The sequence below is a fragment of the Elephas maximus genome, chromosome 19, assembly GCF_024166365.1.
Source record: "Elephas maximus indicus isolate mEleMax1 chromosome 19, mEleMax1 primary haplotype, whole genome shotgun sequence".
Classification (NCBI taxonomy): Eukaryota; Metazoa; Chordata; class Mammalia; order Proboscidea; family Elephantidae; genus Elephas; species Elephas maximus.
The window spans coordinates 19,085,630-19,106,749 of NC_064837.1; the positions used below are offsets into that span (position 1 = coordinate 19,085,630).

Here is a 21,120-nt window from a genome sequence, read left to right on the forward strand (position 1 = left end):
GCCTGGGCGCTGTCCGCGGTGCTGATCCACCCGCCGCTCCCTCGCTCGCCAAATCGCTGGCGGGTTTCCCGGGTTCCCCTTCCAGCTCCCTGCCAAAGCCCGCTCTGCGAGTCCGGCCGCCCGCCGGGGTCCTTAGGCCCTGCTCCCGGGGCTCCCGGGCTTCCCGGGGTTCCCCCTCCCCCGACAGCTCCCCGACAGCCTCCCCTCCCCCCGCCCCGCCCACGGCCCCTCCCCGCCAGTCCCAGGTCCCGCCCCTCCCCCCTTATCTCTCCCGCCCCCCCGCCCCCCTCCAGCTCGTTCGCTAGTTCCGGTCACGTTGCTGGGTGTTTACGCCTCGAGCCCGCCCCGGCGCCCCCCTCGGCGCCCCGGAGCCCCCAGGAGCCCCGGCCCGACCGCCCGGCAGGCTCGCAGCAGCTGATGGCGCCGCAGCCGGGGCGGGCGCTGCAGTACCCCGGGCGCAGCTAGCGCGGGGGGAAGAGCGCCTCCCCCACCCAGCCCGGCCCCGACCCAGGGCCCGTGGGGCCGTCTCTCCCTCAGGTCCCGAAGGTGAGGAGGTCTGTGGGCGTAGGAGGTGGGCACCGGGGTGGCCAAAGGTGGGGAGCAGCGCAGACCCAGCTCCAGCTCCCCCGGGAGGGCTGGCGCGGGGCTGGGCACCACAGCGCGCTGGAGGCAGACAGGACCCGTGGGCTGCTGGCAGAAGTTGTCCACCGTCGCCCGGACCTGGGCCCTGCTCGGCCCTAGCGGCTAGTCCAGAGCGACCAGAGGTCGAGTCTCCACCCCCTCCTGCCACCTCCCGCCACACACCTTTCCTTCTGCCTGCCTTTTCCTCGTCCTCCCTCGTACTTGTCTTCACCGTCCTCTTGAGTCTCCATATGCCCCCCCCCACCGCCTTCTCTGGGAGTCATGTTAGATGCATAACCAGGGCAGAACACTGAGACTGAAGGGGGTGGGGGACTCGTTTCCCCATATCCCTTACTCTCGTGTGCCTAAGTCCTCAACTTTGCTGAGGTTGGGGATTCTGGGATCTTCAGTGGAGCCAGGAGAGCCATAGCCAAGTGGTATTGGGGGGAGGAGGGAGGGGCCCTGAAGTGGAGAGGACCCCAAGACCCCTGGTGAAGGTGGCCTCACCACTGGCCAGATGGCCTCACCTTAAAGACAGAGTCTGAGAGATTTGTCAAGGGCTGAGTCCTTGTTCCCTACTCAAGTCCCAGGAGAGCCAGGGACTGGGGGAAGGAGGGAGGGGGTAATCATTTTTTAATACATGTACTTACTTGCCCCATGAGTCCCAGTAAGACTCAACTCATTCTCTCTTTTACCAACATTCATATGCCTGTTCCATGCAAGAGATTCCCAGAGACAAACCCCTGCCTTCAGGAAGATTTTGGCTTAGAGCAGAGGCCAGGCACACTCATGCACACATACAAGTGCACACACACACACAGAGTGAAGCATGATACTGCTTCATGTGGTGTGAGCTGCCACCGAGATTCCAACAAACTGCCTGGGGAGCAGAGGTGGAAGAGTAATTCCAGCAGGGCCCTGAAGGTCAGGCTTCAGGAGGCAGAGATATGGCAGGGCACATTAAGTTCCGGTATGTCCATGAGTGTAGGGAGAGTTTGGAAGCAACAGAAAGTAGAATCCATGAGAGGAGGAGATCAGACTGCAAATGTGGGTTGCATTTAAATTGTAAAGGGCCTTAAATACCAGGGTGAGTGCCCACTAGGGTGTTCCTGGTTGCCAAGCACTTAAGTAGTATATACTGGGCAAATACTTAACCTCTCTGAGCCTCTGTTTCCTTATCTATGGAGAGGATATAATAATACAACCTTCGATGTAGGGTCGTTGTAAAGATAAATGAGTTAATATATGTCAAATGCTTAGACTAGTGCCAGTCATTTGTTATTATTATTATAAATGTAATAATTACTATGTTTATAATAATAATATTATTGTATATTAACATATTATTATTATAAATAGTTTTAGCTATGCAGGTCTATGAAAGGTTTCTTGAGTTCCTGCCCGCCCCTTGCCCCAGACCTCTGGAGCAGAAAGACTATGAAAAGTAAAGCACATATTAATTTATTCATTTATTCTGTGTCTTCCTATCTCATACACCTGCCCTGGCTAGAAGGATGAAACAGAAACAAGCTTAATATTCTCCTCGAAACAAGAAGGCATACTTAAAGAATTTTAAGAAAACATGGGTATTCAGTGTTCAGAACAGTACAAGAATATTTGTTGATTTGATTAATATTTTCAGTCCCAAAGAGAAAAGAAACACTAAGAATGAATTTGAAACTGGGATAAGAGAAGCAGGCAAGGGGTGGGAGTGGCAAACAATGCAAAGTCCGAGCTCGCAGAAAGCAAGAGGCCTAAATTCTGGTCGCTTTCCAGTCTCAGAGAGAGATGGGGGCAGCAGAGGCCAGGAAGGACATTGGGCACACTAAAGGGAGGGCCAGATTTAAGCATTCAAACGGAGTTTGGACTTTGAAAATGGTTTTCATACGTCTGGTTAGCAGAAACTTTTTCTCCAGTGAATTTATATGCACAAACCCAACATATAAAAGAGAAAAAGAAAAGCTTTCAGCCCTGCCCTTTCCCCCCAACCCCGGTGGCAACATCTCAGACTCCGCTGCAGAATTCTGGGGAACCGTGGAGCAGAGTTTGAGAACCATTGGTTGAGGTGCTGCTGAAGGCCTCTTGAGTTCAGTGTGCTATGATTCTGTCCTTTAAATGGTTTTTTCAACCCAGAGAACTAGAATTCTCTAAGTCAAATACATTTGCGGCCATCTGGAATCTGGAGAGATGTGTAAATGGTTAAGTGCTGGGCTACTAACCAAAAGGTTGGTGGTTCAAACCCACCCAGAGGCACCTCAGAAGAAAGGACCAGTGATCTACTTCTGAAAGGTCAAAACCCTATGGAGCACAGCCCTCTGACACACGTGGGCTCTCCATGAGTTGGAATTGACTTGACAGCAACTGGTACTGGCAGAATCTGGAGAAAGGAGATAACTGTAATCTCCAACTTTTCAAGTCAATAGTAGACAGATAGCTGGGAAGGAAGTAGGTACCCAGAAGCTCCAAAGAGACAAGCAGGAGCAGAAGTCATTTGCAGGGGTCAAGAGCCCAGACCTCAGGGAGTCAGAATTGTGCCAGGGTCAGAAGGCTTTGTGGTTGGGGACCTGTACAAAGATGTGTCCTTCCACCCCCAACTCCCCCAGGGGAGAAATATTTGTAACCTTCAGACACTTGAGACATGTGTCAGAAGTACTTGGAATTAATTCTTTAAACTGTGAACCCAGTGTTACAGGTTCACCCCCCCTCCCCTCGGTGACAGTTTTTTTAATGAACATTTTTTATCAAGATGGAAAATTAAAACAAAGAAGAACTAGGGGTGCCAGGAGGAGGCAGGAAGCAGAAGCAGTGCAGGCCATGAAGTGGGTAAGACAGTGGACAGAGGCAAGTGACCCTCTCCAGTAAGCATGTTGACCCATGAGGCTCTGCATCTAGGATTGGGTTTGGGGAAAAGATAGAGCTGATCCTCTAACCCTCCAGCTCCTGCCACTGGCCTGGACCAAAGCCTCAAGCATGAGCTTCTGACGTCGGCAGGTTCCAGGACTGTATTTCTGATCTGAAAACCTGACGTTTCCCTGGCTCAGATCTTCTGAGGTGCTTGTGACTCCACAGCTACCCAGAGAAGTTTGTATCGTCCCTTGTTCCCCCTTCCCTACACCATCTCTCCACCTTCCCCAAACAAACTAAACAAAAATGTCTAAGAAAGAACATTTGCCAAGAGGCTTTTGTGACCCAAATTTCTGCCCTGAGAAGAGCAGCCTGCCTAGTTGGAAGCAAACCTTCGAGTCCTTCTGGGAAGGCACAGAAACAGCTGGTTGGCTCAGCTTCTTGCTGTGGCTAGGGTCCAGTCTCCAGAGTTGTATGGGAAGGGCTTTTACTCTTCAGAGACATTTTCATTCCAGCAGCTGGGAGAAGATATTTTATTCCTTCATCCTAAGCACAGGCCCACACACCTTCATCCTCCAGGTGCACACACAGCAGACAGACATGCAAGAGAAGCAAGAAACACACACACACACACGCACGCATTCCACAAGGCCATACACAGGCTTAGGCACACGTTACAGATACACAGACACACGCATTCCAACATAGACATAAATAACACAGACATACACCTCACCTCTTTCTCCTGAGTTATGCACCAGTATATTCTACGACCTGGTTGACATCTATTTCTCCTTGTTTGAGGTCTCTTGGGCATGTCCAGCCTATCTCAGTCTTTGCTCTTACCCTCCCTGTTAATCAGCTCTTCCATCAGTCTACCCCATCTTCACAAATTCACTCACTCATACGATCTACAAATATTTCCTGAGTACCTCCTATTTGCCAGAGACTGAGCTAGGTACTGGGGAACAGGAGGAAACAAGGCAAAGTCCTTGATCTTATGTTGCTAACAATCTGGCAAGGGAAACAGACAATAAACACAAACTTAATATATTCGTGTGGTGATAAGTTCACTGAAGTAATAGAATGCAGATTAAAGGAGTGGAGAGTGACGAAGGATTCTATTTTGAATAAGATAATCAGGGCCCTAAAGAGGTGCCATTTGAGCAGAGCCTTGAATAAAGGGGAGGAACAGGGCATGAGAGTATCTTGGTGAAGGGCATTCCTGGCAGAGTTCAAAGCTCAAAGTTCCTGAGGCAAGATTGTGCTTGGCATGTTCAGGAAGCAGCCAGGAGTCCAGAGTGGCTGGAGTGGAGTCAGCAATGGGGAGAGTGGTAGGAGATGAGGCCAGAGAGGGAGCCAGGGGCAGACTTTAAGAATATTGGGTTTAGAGGGTTTTGAGTGGGGAACGGGGAGACATATTCTGACTTATCTTTGCTAAAGGAACTCTGGCTGCTTCATGGAGAATAGGGGACAAGGGTGGAAGTGGGAAGCCAGTTAGGAGGCTACTGCAAGAAGGCACAGAGGGATGGCAGTGGCTTGGACTAGAGTGGATGCAATGGAGATAGTGAGGAGTGATTGAATTTGGATATTGTTTGAAGGTAGAGCCAACAGGGTTTGCAAATGGGTTAGATGTGGAACATAAAGAAAGAGAGGAGTCAAAGATGACTCCCAAGTCTTTGGCCTTAGCAACTGGGTCAATAAATAGGCAAATATTGTTGTGGCCGAGTCAGTTCTGACTCATGGAGACCCCATGTGTTAACAGAGTAGAACTGAACTCCATAGAGTTTTCTTGGCTGCAGTATTTACAGAAGCAGACTGCCAGACCTTTCTTCTGCAGGACTGCTGAGTGGGTTCAAACCACCAGCCTTTCAGTTAGTTGAGTGCAAACCATTTGAGCCACCCAGGAAACTAAAAAAAAAACCTGTCACCGTCGAATCGATTCCGACTCATAGCAACCCTGTAGGACAGAGTAGAACTGCCTCATAGAGTTTCCAAGGAGCACCTGGTAGATTCAGACTGCCAGGCTTTGGTTAGCAGCCATGGCTCTTAACCACTACACCAGCAGGGTTTCCCAGGAACCTATTAATAGGCAAATAGCAGTGCCATTTATTGAGATAGCAGACAATGGGCAGGAGAAAGAGCAAGTGCCCATATTGGGACTTGTAAGCTTAAGGGACCTATTGGACAGCCAAATGGAAGTGTTAGGTAGCCAGTCTAGCATTCAGGGGAGAGTTAGTTTAGGGGTCAGCAGCATACAAGTAGTGTCTGCACCTATGGGATTGAACGAAATCGTCTAGGGAGTGATTATGGACAGAAAAGAAGTCCAACGAGAAAGAGATCTAATGGGAAAGATGGGGCTGTGGGGGTAGACCCAGAAAATGCACCTTCATGCTTAAGTTGCCCAAGCCAGAAAACTGAGAGATGTCCTGGGCATTCCCCTCCCCATCTCCATGGCTTAGTCCAGTTCATTCCCAGGTCCTGCTGATTCTGTCTCCAGAATACATTGGGAGCTTCTATCCATCTTCGCCCCTTTCATCTGGTTCAGGCTATCATCATTTCTCACTTTGACCACTACAGCATTCTCCCAGCTGACCTCCGTCACTCACTCTGCCCCCTCTAGTTACTCTCCCCACAGCAGTCAGCGTGATCTTTTGAAAATGCAAATCACATCGTGTCCCTCCCCTGTTTAAAATCCTTTAATAACTTCCCAGTTTACTTAGGATTCATCTAAAATTCTTAGCATGGTTTACAAGGCCCTGTGTGAACCTTCCCTTACTAACCTCACTTCCTGTGACCCTCCCCCAATACCTTAGACTTCAGCCCTCACTGGCTGTGGCAGTGTCTCAGCTCCTCAGACCAACCACATGAAGCACTTAGCACAAGTTTGGCACATAGTAGGCCCTCAGTAAATGTAAGCTATCATTATTACCAGCTATCATTATCATTATCATTAGTTCTTTCCTATCTCTGAGCCTTCACAGATCCTATTCTCTGTTTAGAATGCGCTTCGAAGCCTTTACCCTTCTGACTAACTCCTATCCCTTATTCAGGTTTGTATTTGCTATTAGTGTGTAACAAATTTACCATGTCACAGTTTTCAAGGGTCAAGAGCCTGGCACAATTTTAGCTGGGCCCTTTGCTCAGGGTCTTACAAGGCCAAAAGCAAGGTGTCATTCGGCTGCATCCTCGTCTGAAGGTTGAATTAGGGAAAGATCCTCTTCCAAGATCCCTGAGGCTGTTAGCAGAATTTATTTTCTTGATTTTGTAGCACTGAAGTCCAGTTGTCTTACTAGGTGTTGCCAGGGACCATTCTCAGCTCCTAGAGGCCACTCTCAGGTCTTTGCCATGTGGCCCCCTCCATATGCTCCCACAACATGGCAGCTTGCCTCTTTCATTCTTCAGATCTCTTCCTTTAGTTAAGACCTAGTTCTTTTAAGGGCTCACCTCATTAGACCAGACCCACCCAGAATAGTCTCCCTTTTGATTAACTCAAAGTCAACAAATTGGGGACCATAATTAATCCACAGAATCCTTTCATCTTTATCACAGGAGTGAAATCCATCATATTCACAGCCCTACCCACACTCAAGGGGAGGGGATTATACAGGATAGCATGTACACCAGAGGGCAAGAATCTCAAGGGCCATCTTCAAATGCTGTCTACCACAAGGTCGAAGCCTAAAAGTCACTTTCTCAAAAATCTAAATTAGGTTCTCCTTTATATTCTTTTACATTACCCTGTAGGTTTCCTATATCACATTTACCACAGTTTGTAAGCACATACTTATTTGTGTTATTATTTGTTTGATGTATTATGTATTCGTTTGATGTCTCACTCCTCATTTCCCTGTGGGTTCCATGAGAGCAGGGACTTTGCCTTGTTTTTCGCTGTATCCCCCATGCCCAGCACAGTGCTTGACAATAGTAGATCATTGAATGAATGAATGGACAGGTGAGCAAATCAAGAGAGGGACTAACCTACTCACACATTAAATAGAGAAGAGAAGGGAGAAGGCATGCAGCATTTATTAAACCAGGTCTTGTGGTAAGTGCTTTACATTTCTCATCGTACGTAATCCTCACAACTACCTAGTTGTTGTGAGCTGCTGTAGCGTCGGCCCAGACTCATGGTGACTTTATGTTTAACAGAACGAAACATCACCCAGTCCTGTGCCCTCTTCATGACTGTTGGTATGTTTGAGTCCATTGTTGTGACTGTTGTGTCAATCCATCTCATCAAGGGTTTCCTCACTTCTGCTGACCCTCCTGCCTTGGGACATAGTTGCCATTAGTAGACCCATTTTACAGAGAAGGGAAAAAAGGCTCAGAGAAGTTGACTTGCTTGCCCAAAGTCACAGAGTAAGTAAGTGAAAGAGCTAGGATCCAAACCCAGGGCCTTCTGATTTCAGAACCCAATGTGTAAATATTGGGAACCTTCTCTGGAGTCAAAAAACTTGGTTGGAGAATTGGGTCTGCCTCCACTTACTGGCCATGTGAACTGTCGCAAGGCACTTCAGCACTCCGAGTCTCAGTTTCTTTATAAAATACGAGTGGTAATACCTACTAACCCCCCACAAAACCAAACCCATTGCCACTGAGTCGATTCTGACTTATAGCGACCCTATAGGACAGAGTAGAACTGCCCCATAGGGTTTTCAAGGGGCAGCTGGCGGATTCGAACCGCAGACCTTTTGGTTAGCAGCCAAGCTCTTAGCCACTGCACCACCAGGGCTCCAAAATACCTACTAGAAGGAAGATAATGTGTATAAAGTACCTTGCACATAGCAGATAGTAAATGCAGCCAGTGATCCTCACAAGCCAAAGGGCCACCCCCTGCAGAAATGAAAGCCTTATTTGGTCAGATTACAGGAGTCAGGGGCTACCATGGAAAGGGGCCCAAAGGGGAGCCTATGAATGTGACCCTACAAGTGAAAATCCAGATTTGCAGAAACTTACATGGAAGCTGTGGTGGGGATCATATACCGAACAGAACTATTCATCAAACTGACCACCCTCTCCCACTGCCCTGGGAATTCGTGGGGCAAGTAGAGGCAGGTCCTTCAAAAGCTTAGAGAGCTTTGGCCTTGAAGACATCCTCTCTAGGTCCTAGGATCCAGAGGGCAGAAGAGACTCACAGGTAAGGGGTGCAGCAGGAGAGGGAGAGCTGGAGAGCCAGACCATCATTAGAGTGGGGATACGGATCCAGGGATGCACATCTCCCCTCCGTCACATGGGAGTCACTGCATTGGTCCCAATTGCCCTCTCCCCCCGCCCCCGTTCCTCTTTTAAAAGTGACTCCACTACCTGCCTTCAGCCTACAGACACAGCAGGAGTAAAATGTTCACTAGATCCTCCTCCTCTGGGACTGTAGGGCTGGGGAGAACCCAGAGCCTTGGGTTGGGATGAAGTCAGAGAAACAGAGTTGAAACTGATAGACAGCTGTGCTCCGAACAACCATGCTGCCCTGCCAGTTGATGGACGCCCTTGAGCTTGGATATTTACGGGATGTCTGATCTGGGAGAGGCAGGGTTCACCCACTTCACCGCCCCCTCATTCTACCCATGAGAAAACTAAGAGTCCAGAGTGGAAGAAGGCTTGCCCAAAGTCAAACAGCTGGTTAAGGGGCAGGCTAGAACCCAAGTCTTCTCTCTTTATGGACTTTGCTGCCCCATTTGTTTTCCTCTCTGAGAAGTAGAAGAGGCTGAAGTTACATGGGGGCAGGGAAGTGAAGCCATTTTCCTTTGGGCCTCTGCTTTATCATCTGTTCAATGGGAATGGTTGTACTTCCCTGAAAATACACCCACCTGTTCATGCAGCTTCAGCAGCTAACTGGGAGAAATGACAGCAGTGGCTGAATTGTCTGTTGGCAGTGGGACCCCAGAGTGGAGGAGACAATGAGGGATCTGAGGGCAGGGCAGGGCAGACAGCCCAGAAGGTGTGGGTTCACCTTGTCCTCCTTCCCAGGTGGGGCCCAGGCCTGGGTTGCCATGGATACCGTGTCCCTGGAGCATCAGATCCAGAGCGTGCAGCGCCACATCAGCTTTCTGAAAAAGGAGCAGATGGCCCTGCTACGAGACCTGCACCTGGAGATCCTGAGGCTTCAGAAACGCTGCTCAGGTGAGGCCAAGAGATATGGCCAGGTGCGCAGGGAGGGGCGACTGTCATCGACGTAATCTCGTCTCTGAAGGGATGCCCACCCTGAACCTCTGTAAGCACAACAGTCCTGCCAAGTGGGTGTTTGTCACCTTTTTTCTGGATGGGGAAACTGAGACTTGGGGAGGTTCACTAAGAGTTTCTGGGCAAAGAGATCTTTGCAGAGGGAAGCCTGAGAAGCTGTCCCTCTGGATTCCCTCCCTTTTCTAGTAAATGCTCCTCGAGCACCTTCCAGGCCTCAGGAAGCCTTCTGCCTAGTGGGGAAGACACACGTGCCAACACGTGATATTGAGATACAGCAGAAAATAAAGAGGGCCGAAGAGAGTTCATGGGCAGGACTATGCCCAGCTGGAGGAGTGGGTGAGGGAGGAGGATCCCAGGTATCTAAGGCCCCCCCCAGAGAAGCAGTATTTTGGCTACTTAAGGATGAGTGAGATTTAGACGGGTTGAGATCTGAGAAGAGGGGAGTGGGGAAAGTATTCCAAATGAAAGAAACAGCACGGTAAAGGACAGGAGGTAGGGAACCAGAGCTCATGAAAAGTTCTATTTGACTGGATAAGACTGTACTTAAAGGGGGCTGATGAGAAATACAGTCAGCTTGTGGAAGGTCTTGACAAATACCAGGATAGCTGAGGAGTTTGGCCTGTCCTCCTGGGTAATGGGGAGCCAAAGAAGGTTCTTGAGCAGCAGAGTGCCAGGTGATCAACATTATGCTGCATTTAGAAACTCTGTGTGGCAGTTGTATGGAAGATGAATTGGTGGGAGAGGGAGGCAGGGAGACTAGGGGCAGGGCTGATGAGATGGTCCAGGGGAGAGATGAAGGAAGGATGGAAAGGAGAGGACCAGTGAGAGGCAGATCGAAGAAAGGACTTGGCAACTGATTGGATTTGTGAGCAGGTCAGAGAGGAGCAAAGGACGAAGCTAAATCCCAGGCCTGGCCTCTCCTCTTGACCTTGGGCCTCAGCTGCCTAGGCCTCTCAGAGGCTTGGCTCTGGCACAAATGCTCATCCAGGTTGAGTAGTCTCAAATGCAGGCTTTAGAGCCAATAACTCATAGAATATCCCAGCTGGCGGGGCCCAAACTCTTTATTATACAAAGAGGTAAACTGAGGCCCACAGAGAGATAATGATACAGTATGTTAGTGTCAGAGCCAGGATTAGAGCCCAGAGCTCCTGACTCCCAGTCCTATGTGCCTCTGCAGCTTTTTGGACATTTTCTCCCCAAGATGCTCAGACTTCTATCCCCCCTTTCAACCCCTGAACATGGGAGACTCCTCCTCCCCAGAAGGAAACTCTGAGGCCTAGAGGTATTTGAGTGGCCGGCTTGCCTTTTCAAATTATGGCAATAGAAACCAGTAGTCCTGACTCACACCCACCACTGCCTCCTCCAGCTCCATATACAGGTTCAGCTGCCACATCCCAAGATCAAGCTCCCCGCAGTTTCCTCAAAGACTGGATAGTTGCAGAGGCCAGCCCAGAGGCAGGGATGGCCCTCACTGACTCACCCCTGCCTGATGCCACTTCTTCATTGCAGTTACAACATTAAAGGAAAATTAGAGCTGGGGAACTCTGTGACCCTACAGCTCTTCCTTGGATTTCTTTTTGCTTTGCCCTAATTCTGAGGACCGGATCCCTCTGCTCAGGACACAGGCCAGGATCACCCAAGAGAGTGTAACAGGCAAGACCAGAGGGGCCTCAGCCCCCACCAGCCTCCCCAGAGGGTGTGTGCCTGCAGGCTCTGGGTTATTGATTAAGGAGATAAAAATAACTCTTGGCAGAGCTGGAGCAGCCACTCTTGGGCTGAAATGACTAAATAAGGCCCTCCCTTCAAGGGGTGGGGGGTGAGGAGGAGAAGGGAGAAGAACAAAGAAGATAAGGGGAGGAGTCTAAAAAGAGACCTAGAGGCTGGGAGGGGGAGGGAAGAGAGGAGGGGCTGGTGTAGGAGCCACGGGAGAGGCTGTCAGAGATGGCGAGGGCGGAGATTTAAGTGGCTGGGGGGAAGACGCGTTCAGAACTTCCCCCCCCCCCCCGCCCCCGCCCCGTATTAAGCACTGATTCAGCCCTGGGCTGAGCCCTCTCCTGGCAACAGCCTCCTCTGAGGCAAGTCCTGTTTTGCCCCCATTTTCCAGATGAGAAACTGAGGATCAGAGAGGTGCCATCATTGGCGCAAGGTCACCCAGTTAGTGCATCTGGCCAGAAAACAAGCAGAGAGATTTGATGGGTGGGGCGTGGAGCACAGTTGGGATTCCATCTCCCCCTTCCCCTCCCAACTCCCAGCCTCATACATCCCTGGTTCAGGGCTAAAGAGAAAACGGCTCACAAGGAGCTAGTGGCAGAGCCAGAGTCAAGGTCCCTTGAAGCTACATTTTGGAGCCTTGGAGGTGGGGCCAAGTTGGTCCCAGGAAACCCTGAGGGGTGGAGGCATCAAAGTGCCCGCAGGGGCCCCAGGGAGAAAGAAGGTTCAAACTCCAGTCACAGCTCCAGGCTCCAGGCACCCAGGGCTCCCCGCTTCCTAGCAACAGTTAGCCTCCCCAGAGAACGCACCTCTAGCAAAGCCTCTGGTCTTTAGAAGAACCCAGTGAGGGCAGCAAGGAAGACCAGGCAGAGGGGCTGCAAGGCTAGTCAACCTCATAGGGTGGTATATATATATATATATGTGTGTGTGTGTGTATGTACATATATATATGTATGTGTGTATGTACATATATATATGTATGTGTGTGTATATGTATGTATTTGTTGTCAAGCAGATTTCAACTCATAATGACCCCATAGGGACAGAGTAGAACTGTGCCATAGGGTTTTCTTGGCTGTAATACTTACAGGAGCAGATCACCAGGTTGAGTTTGGAACCACTGGATGGGTTTGAACCCCCAACCTTTCAGACAGCAGCTGAGTGCTTAACTGTTGCATCACCAGGGCTTCTTATATATCTGTAAACCCATTGCTTTTGAGTCAGTTCTGACTCATTATGAGTAGAACTGCCCACAGGGTTTTCCAAGGCTGTAATCTTTACGGAAGCACACTGCCACATCTTTCTCCCATGGAGCGTCTGGTGGGTTCGAACCGCTGACCTTTTGGTTAGCAGCCAAGCACTTAACTGCCCCCTCCCCCCTCCACACACACACACCAGGTTCACACCTTCTCCTTTTGAGCACTGGTAGGTCTCCTTCATCACAGCAGCTGTGACTCCTGGGCTCCCTCCTGCCTTTTCCCATTCTGCAGCCCCCATGGAGTTGGGGAGGTGGGGGTGAGTGGGGCTGGGAAAATTATCCAACTCAGCTGGACTGAGGATTGGAGCATTCTGGGCGCTGAGGAATGAGGGCTTTGAGGACTGGCAGGCGGAGGTGTGGTGTCTGGGCTGTTGGGCGCAGGGAGGAAATGGCTCTGGTGACCTTGGGCAGCTCCTCAGCTGCCTGACCCTACCCGCTCTGCTCCAAGCCCAGCAGCGATGCAGGTTTCTATCACCAGGTGGCGCTGTCCTCATTGAAGCCCCTCTCCCTGCTAGACAGTACACTTCTGCTGCGGAATACTGCAAGGCCTGGGCCTGGAGACAGTGGTTAAGTGCTCAGCTGCTAACCAAAAGGTCGGCAATTCAAACCCACTGGCTACTCCGTGGGAGAAAGATGTGACAGGCTCCTTCTGTGAAGATTTCAGCCTTGGAAACCTTATGGGGCAGTTCTACTCTGTCCTGCAGGGTCACTATGAGTCAGAATCAGCTCGATAGCAGTTGGTTTTCAGGCCTGGAAAGGGGCAGGGTTGAGGTTCACAAAACAGTGTAGGCACAGCAGTATGGCTGTTAACATAGTGAAATGTATCTGTTTAGGTTGGTAAATAGCCACTGCCCTGAGTCCCCCTCCAGGGCCCCCAAGCAGCCCTGCTACTCCAGCTTCCCCCATTCCCCCACCTCCCCTAACCCATCAGCCAAACACTAAAGGGTCAGTGCCCTGCCCAGGAAGGAGCTTCCAGAATGTTCTGATTGGTTCTGCAATGCTGGTTGCTAGATATTTGCATATCACCCCCCCACCATGGGGAAACTATTCCCCCAGTCCCAAACGTTTAAGCCTGGCTTCTCAGTTCCACAAAAAAACTAACCCCCAAACCCAGGCCACAGAGCTTGTGTTAGAAAGAGCTCTGGGCTTAGAACCAAGCTGACCAGGCTCAGGGCAAGTCTTGGGCATGTCTCCTCTTCACCTTTCCAGGCTGCAAGGTGGTTGAGATGGCTGCAAAGGTTCCCTATTGCCAGTTTTACTGAGCTGTGATTCCCTGATCACATACACACAGCTACCTTTCCTTTTCTCTCCCCCCAGAACTGACCCGTGACCTGGAGATGAGAGAGGCCCAATCTCACCAGCAAGGTAAGAGGAGGACCGCTGGTTGGGAAGTGCCATGGGGAGCCTGACAGGTCACATGTTCCTCACCCTTTAGTAGGAGCTAAGCCCTCTCAGTCCCCATCCTAGGCTTGGGGACAGCCACTTCTTGGCTTGGTGGGGAGTGGATGCAGACTGGATGTCAGATTCCCCTGTTAAAGTCATGGCATTGTTTTATTTCTTCCTGGCACGTGTCACAGTTGCAAACTCACATTTGTTTGTATTTACTATATCTCTCCCACTTGCTGTAAGCTTCATCAGGACCCTTTTATTATCCACCATATCCCCAATGTGTAACACATTGCACATAGTAGATAGAGATTGAAGCTGCTGTCGACCTGACTCTGTCTCATGGCCACCTTACCTACAATAAAACAAAACATTGCCCAGTCCTGTATCCTCATGATCACCAGCATGGTGGAGTCCATCACTGCAGCCACTGTGCCAATCCATCTCACTCAGGGTCTCCCTTACCCTTGCTGGCCCTGTACTTCACCAAACATGGTGCCCTCCAGCAGTTGATCCCTCCTGATGACATATCCAAAGCAAGAGAGTCAGACAGTGTTCTGTTGTGATCCATAAAGTTTTCATTGGCTACTTTTCAGGTGTGGATTGCCAGGCCTTTCTTCCTAGTCTTCATTGAAACCTGTCCACCATGGGTGGCCCTGTTGGTATTTGAAATACCAGTGGCATAGCTTCCAGCATCACAGCAACACGCAAGCCACCACAGTCTAACAAACTGATAGTGATTGCACATAGGATGGGATCGATAATATTTATGGAATGAAAGCTGCCTTTCTGGACGCTTTGCATTTAAGCTGAAACCTGAAGAAAGAGAGGCCAAGCAGAGGGTAGTTTAGGTACAAGGGGCCCGAGAAAGAAAATGAAGGTCACTGTAACTGAAGCCTGGGGAGTAAGGGTGGGCACGGACGTGCAGGTGGGGAGACACAGGGCTTTGTGACATGGCCCAGTGAGCTGTCTAGATTCTAAGTCTCTCCCCAATGTCCCTACCAGAGGTGGTGTCCCAGGAGCTGGAGACCAAGTGCCGCGCGCTGGAGTCGCAGTTGGCAGAGCGGGCAGCAGCCAACGCCGAGCTGCGGCGGGAGGTGGCGCACCGCGAGGCTCTCGTGTCGGCGCTGCGCTGCAGCCTGCAGGCCGAGGAGCGCCGCTTCCTGGAGGAGCTGCGCCGCCGCAGCCACCGCGCCACCGTGCTGGGCACCGAGCTACAGAAGCACACCGAGGCGGCCGCCTACCTCTCCTGCCAGCTACACGCGGTGCGCCAGAGACTGCAGGCCCCGCGCCCGGGCCCGGGTGGCACCGCCGCCGAGCCCCGGCCGCGCCGGCGCGCACCGCGGGCCCGCCGTCTGCCCCCCGCCGCCGCCGAGGCCGCAGCCAAGGGCCCCAGCCGGGACTGGGCCGCCTGGGACCGCGCGGCCGGCACCCTGGACGACGCCGACCCCATGCCCGACCCCGCGCTCTTCCTCTACGCCCGGAGACCCCCGCGGCCCAGCGGCCGCAGCCCGCGCCAGCCGCCTCCCCAGGAGCCCCCGGACCCCGTCGGCCCGCAGCCCGGGCCCTGCCAGAGCCCGCCCGCCGCGCCTAGTGCGCCCGGGGAGCCGGAGTAGGCGCGGGACAGGCAGGGACGGGGGGCGGGGAAGGCCCACTCAGACCCCGGCTGGGATGCAGCTGCGGCCCGGCAGGCAGGTCCCCGGGCTCAGGGCCGCCGGCCCCTCCTCCAGGGAGCGGGCGGAGGCGGCCCCAGCTCCACTCATCTCCGCGGCCCGCCCCAGCCTTTTGTATTTCCCAACGTTTCCGAAGCTTACAGCTCTCCCCTCCGCGCAAAGGAACTCCTTCGCGGGGCTGAGCGATTGCACCTATTTTGTAGAGAACACTGGAAGTCCAGGTCCTTATCTGGTCCCCACCCAGCCACTGGGAGGGGAGGGAGCGGGGGTGACGCCCTGCCCCAGAACGCTGACAATCGTTTGGGGAGAAGGGGAGACTGGGCTGGCCTACGGACAAGAACGGTGAGCTGCACTTGGGGCACCTAGGCCTTTCAACTCCTCCCCTCCCCGGCCCAGCCCCGCTCGGCTGCCCTTCCCGCCAAGCCTTCTTCCTCCCACGGAGCGGCCGGCGGAAGCTAGGGGCTGGACCCTTTACCCGGAAGCCGCCTCTCCCTACTCAGTTGACAGGTTCTTGCAGATGAGCACCAAACACTTTAGGACACGTCCTCCCCGAGTCCCCGGTGGGGAAGGCGCGGCCCGATTGAAGTTAGAACTTCGGGAAGGTAGCATCCACAGACGCTTAGAATTACGGAATGAGTTTGGTGGCAGAACCTGGACTAGAACTCTGTCCCAGCTCAGTTCTTCCTGGGGGGGAGGGGGAGGGCAGGAAGGTATGCAGAAAACTAGGCACTGCTGGGAAAGGTAAGGTGGAACTAAGGTGAGATGCCCTAGGAGGCTCGTGGAAGGGCGGGAGCTGCCTTCCCCTTTAGCAGGTAGCTAGGAACCTGAGGCTGCTGTGGGCATATTTCTGGTCCTGTTTATTGATGCTAATTTTGCCCAGCTTCCTAATTTTAGCTGGCTGCACTCACAGGCAGGAAGAAGGGGGCCTGGCCTCTTAGAAGTGGCAGTTATTGATAGAGTTTTGGGTTTGCTGAGGGTGGGGCAGGGCACAGGTTAGTCCCCAGCCTTCCTCCCACTCCTGGGATGTCCCAGGCCTATCAGAACCTGACAGTGGTGGGTCCTCAGTGTTCTGTCTAGGTTGGGGAGTGGAGAGAAATGGAAGGAGGAATCCCCCAGCCTCTTATCTTGCTTTCTCCCCTGCTCAGCCGTCACTACCAAAAGCAGGAAGTGCAGCTCTGGTCCAGCTCTGTTCCCCCAACCAAAGCCCAGCCTAGAAAAAAAGACAAACCATTACAGACAGCCCCCATGCTATCTCTCCTCTGTTGGTCCTAAGTGCCTGTGAGGTCTTCCAGGGACTGCCAGGGGAGGAAGTGGGATAGGGAGAGGCCTTTACACCCTATCCCTGACAGGGCCTGACCCTGCTGAGACCAAGAATTCCCTGTGTCACCCAGGGATAGGGGAGGTGAAGAGTCAATCTCTAGATTTCTGCTCCCATCATGGCCTCCATGAAAAAGGGGTAAATCTCCAGTCACACATACCCCTTTCACTCTATAGGTTGGAAATTGGCAAGGACCAGAAACCAGTGAGCACACTTCCAGGCCAGTCAACATGCAGCCCCCGCCCAGCTGACCTCCCTCAGGACTGCTGTCCACTAAGCAATAACTAGGCCTGGTGTGGGAGCGTCCAGCCATTGGGATTTAGGTGGCCAAATTGGGGGCTCCCTTGGGACAGACAGTGCTCTCCAGTCTAACTGGAGCCACAGTGGTGGCCCAAGGTCCTTGCTCTGCCTCCCCTTCCCCACCCCTCCATGAGGTCTCTGTAGTTGTGCCTCTGCTCTCTGTCTCCCCTCAAGGGTCCCTGACTCCTGTACCACCAGTCCTATTGCCCGGCCTTTCACAATCTGTGAGGAGGTCTCTTTCCCCTCTGGGCTGCAATCACTTGAAGAGACCCAGGGGACTATGGGAAAGGAGGCAAATGGTCTCTTTCCCCACAGACCTTCACATCCCACAACCACACTTTTGGGGTGAACATGGTGACTTGGTTATATGGTTTCTTCTGCACAGATAATGAGGTACTTTATCCATCTACCCACCCACTAAAAGCCATAATTAAGCCCTCTTGGCCTCCCCCAGCTCTATAGCAATAGCCCTCTTCCCCCTTCCCTCCTGGGCACCCAGGGTGTCGGGCTGGGAGCCCCCATCACACCCCTGCGCTAAAGATTCTCTGGAATGCCTCTCCCTGCGTGATCCCATCAGCACCTCACTGTTCCTATCCCTCTTCCAGCAATCAGAGATAATGACACTTAATTGTTTGTGGGGTGCTTGGAGAGTCCCCAAATGAAAGGTTCTGGTGCTGGGGTAGCTGACTCGTTGACTGTCAGTTGAGGTGTTGGGGGGGGCCTGGGAAAGGAAATAATGCAACCCCTCCCACAACAAATCGGGAGAGGGGCTGAGGCAGATACAGGGTTCCAATTTTATCAGAAACTCCCCTCCCCCAACCCTCTCCAGGAAATAATGGAGTAGAGACTTCTCTGACCCTGCCTGCCCCCTCCCAACCCCTGGTTTGGAACAGGATCAGTGCAGCTGAAAGGGGTTGGGAGGTGGAGTCAGTGGCCAACCCTTGGCCTCCACCACCCAAAACTCCTTAGCCTCAAGGCCTAACAAAGGCCCCGCCCTCAACTTCCAGTTCTCACCCTCACTCAGCCTGACCTAGGCCTGGTCCTGTCCTGGGGGACCCATCTGGCCAAAGGAAAGGAACCCCCACCAGCTCCTGAAATGTCTGGGTGGCTAAAGGGAAAGGATTGTTTCCCTTCTCCCCATCCTTCATATTTGCTTCATGAAGCCCCATAGGAGGGGGTGTTGACAAGGACACTCAGGGGCTGAGTTGGAGCTCCAGCCACCCCCCAAGGGTGGATAGACCAGGAAGATCTGTGGGGGGGGTCCCCCTGTTCTGGAAGCCTGCCAAGGGACCAGTTGTCAGTGCAGTGGGAGGTTCTTGTACCCCTGCCCCCGATATCCCACCCACAGAGACCTGCAGTTTGGGGACCAGTCCAGGGCCAAAATGGGGGAGCCCTTCCCTAAACAAGCAGCAGGATAGACACCATCCTGGTGGGGGGGGGGTGGAACAGCATCTCCTTGGTGTGGAGACCCCCCCCCAGGTTCTCTAAGCACCCACTCTCCCTGAGGTGCCAGCCTTGAGTGGGGGGATGCACAGGGCTTCAAGACCACTCAGCAGAAGCCCAGTGGGCAGGGCAGAGGGATCCTGCTCTGAATTCTTTATTGGCTGCGCTTTTTAATCCAATGCTTTTCAGAGTGTATTCACTCACCCATGGAAATAGAGCCCTGTGCTTTAGGGGTGACTATCATATGCCTTATTCTTAATAAAATACCTGAAAAACACATGAGCCAGGCTCTTCTCTGGGGTCACTTCATCCCACTCCAACTCCCCACCCCCGTCGCCACAGGTGTAGGGAGATGTGTGGAGGAAATAGAAGAGTCGCCTGGGATATACCTCAGATAGGGCACAGGTGCTCATCTGAGGAGTGCCGGGTGCAGGAAGCATGGCCTCTTACCTCTTGGGGCAGCTAGGGGAAAAGGTCTAGCTCCAGATAAAGGTCTGGGCCGGACTCTTGGATCCCCTGTATGATGCAAGAAAACCGAAGAAGGGGAAGAGAAAAAAGAAGGGTTCTTCTCCTTAAGGTCCCCCACACAGGTCCCTGGGGTGCTTGGCTGAGCAGCCTGGTGGAGATGTGGCACCCAGCACTGGATTACTCAGGTCATCTGTACAACCCCTTCATTTTACAGATAAGGAGACAGAGGCCCAGGGTGTCTCACCGGTGGTCATGCCCTCCCTCCTGGCAGTTCTGCCCACAGAGGTGTGAGTTCCAGGGAGGTGGGGCATTTCCTGCTCTGGTACACCTATGGGTTCCCAGAGTGGGGAAAGGGAGTCAGGAGACTCCCTCCTGCAGTCCAGGGGGTTTGTATTCCTGCCCCACCTCTCCAGCTCCCTGGCAAACTCTGAAAAGGAGGGGGAAGTAGGACTGCCCAGCCCAGTGGGTGCATCAATCATAACAGTAATTAGGAAGGTAGGAGGTTTTAAGCAGCCTAATTACGCAGCTAAACTCCAGCCTAGATAAACCTCCCTCGATACTTAGCATCTTTTCACAGGGGCCTTGAAGATGGGGAAACTGAGGTGCTCAGGAGTGGCACCCAGCCAACTCAGAAGCCCTGATGTCCCCCTGGCTCTTCGAAGACGTTGCTGGGAGGAAATCCCAATAGTCTTCATTAAACCAAAGGTCAGGGGGTGAGGGCTGTGCAATGGGAGCCTGCTAGAGAAAGGGGATCCACCAGAGGCCAAGTGCAGGTTCCAAGGCTATTGGGACCAGTTAGTCACTAACCCCCACACTGACCAACAGGCACTCACACTGGCCATGAGGAGGACAGGGAGAGGAAGGCCAGGGCGTGGTGCAGGCCAGTGCCTCTGCTGGGCACCCAGTGTGGACTCGACTCAGGGAGCATTGTGGAAATGATCCAAAACACTGAATACAAAGGTCAAAGAAAGGGGCTAACTGCAAGGAAAGCTCAGATATTATCAACAATAAACCAAACCAAACCCAGTGCCGTCGAGTCGGTTCAGACTCATAGCGACCCTACAGAACGGAGTAGAACTGCCCCATAGAGTTTCCAAGGAGCGCCTGGTGGATTTGAACTGCTGACCCTTTGGTTACCAGCCATAGCACTTCACCACTCTGCCACCAGGGTTTCCTTGTCAACAATGGCAGAGGTCAAAGGCGAAACCCTGGGCTGTCAGCAATGCTCCCCCTCAGTGTCCCGGGGAGCCTTCAAAAGGGCCGCTTGGGTACTCCCTACACCCAGATCATCCATTTAAGAACTAATGTGCATTAAGCATCCACCATGCACCAGGCTCTGCAAAGATGCCAAGGACACCCAGATAAACAAGGTGTGGTCATTGCCTTCAAGAAGTCACCAGGTCTAACAGCTGGGCTTCTCACCTGCGAACCAGACATCCCAGTCTGTCCAAGACTGTTCTGGCTTATGCCTATTGTCCCACTGTTACTAATAGTGCCCACTTTCACTCTCGGAAATGTCCTGGTTTGGACACCTTAACCATAGCACAACAGTTATAGGCAGTGGTTGAGATAGTTGGGGGAAGATGTGGGCGTAGTCACTGTTAAGACTACTTAACAGTGATGAAGAGACACTGGCGAAGGCAGCATGGGAGCAAGAAAGTCTGCTTATATATGTGATCCGAGGTCAGATCACCAGACTATAGAGAAGATGGACAGAGGTGACCTGTGGGTATCTGTTTTTCTACCTTCAGACCTGGTGACCGCCCAGTGTTAAAGCTGAGGTATGCTTCTGATTATGAACAGTGCTCCAACAAGTAGAGGGTTCCCAATTTCAGCTACACTGGACTCTCCAAATTCCTTGAATTTCATGGATACAAACTAGGTACCCATCAATAGGGAGACTGGTTAAATGAATTGTG

General features: G+C 52.4%; 1 protein-coding gene across 1 annotated transcript; it reads left to right on the top strand.

Moving 5' to 3' along the window:
• The first annotated feature begins 350 nt into the window (after positions 1-350).
• On the top strand, positions 351-19,165 carry CCDC92B (coiled-coil domain containing 92B). The gene is made up of 4 exons (XM_049861080.1): positions 351-546; positions 9,433-9,585; positions 13,931-13,978; positions 15,005-19,165. Exons 2-4 carry the CDS (start codon positions 9,456-9,458, stop codon positions 15,613-15,615), a joined length of 789 nt encoding a protein of 262 aa, XP_049717037.1. The 5' UTR covers positions 351-546; positions 9,433-9,455; the 3' UTR covers positions 15,616-19,165.
• Positions 19,166-21,120: the final 1,955 nt, after the last annotated feature.

Coding starts and splice junctions, on each gene's coding strand:
- CCDC92B (XM_049861080.1), top strand. CDS start 9,456: ATGGATACCGTGTCCCTGGAGCATCAGATCCAGAGCGTGCAGCGCCAC. Junction 9,586..13,930: donor GCTTCAGAAACGCTGCTCAG/GTGAGGCCAAGA, acceptor CTCTCCCCCCAG/AACTGACCCGTGACCTGGAG. Junction 13,979..15,004: donor GGCCCAATCTCACCAGCAAG/GTAAGAGGAGGA, acceptor TGTCCCTACCAG/AGGTGGTGTCCCAGGAGCTG.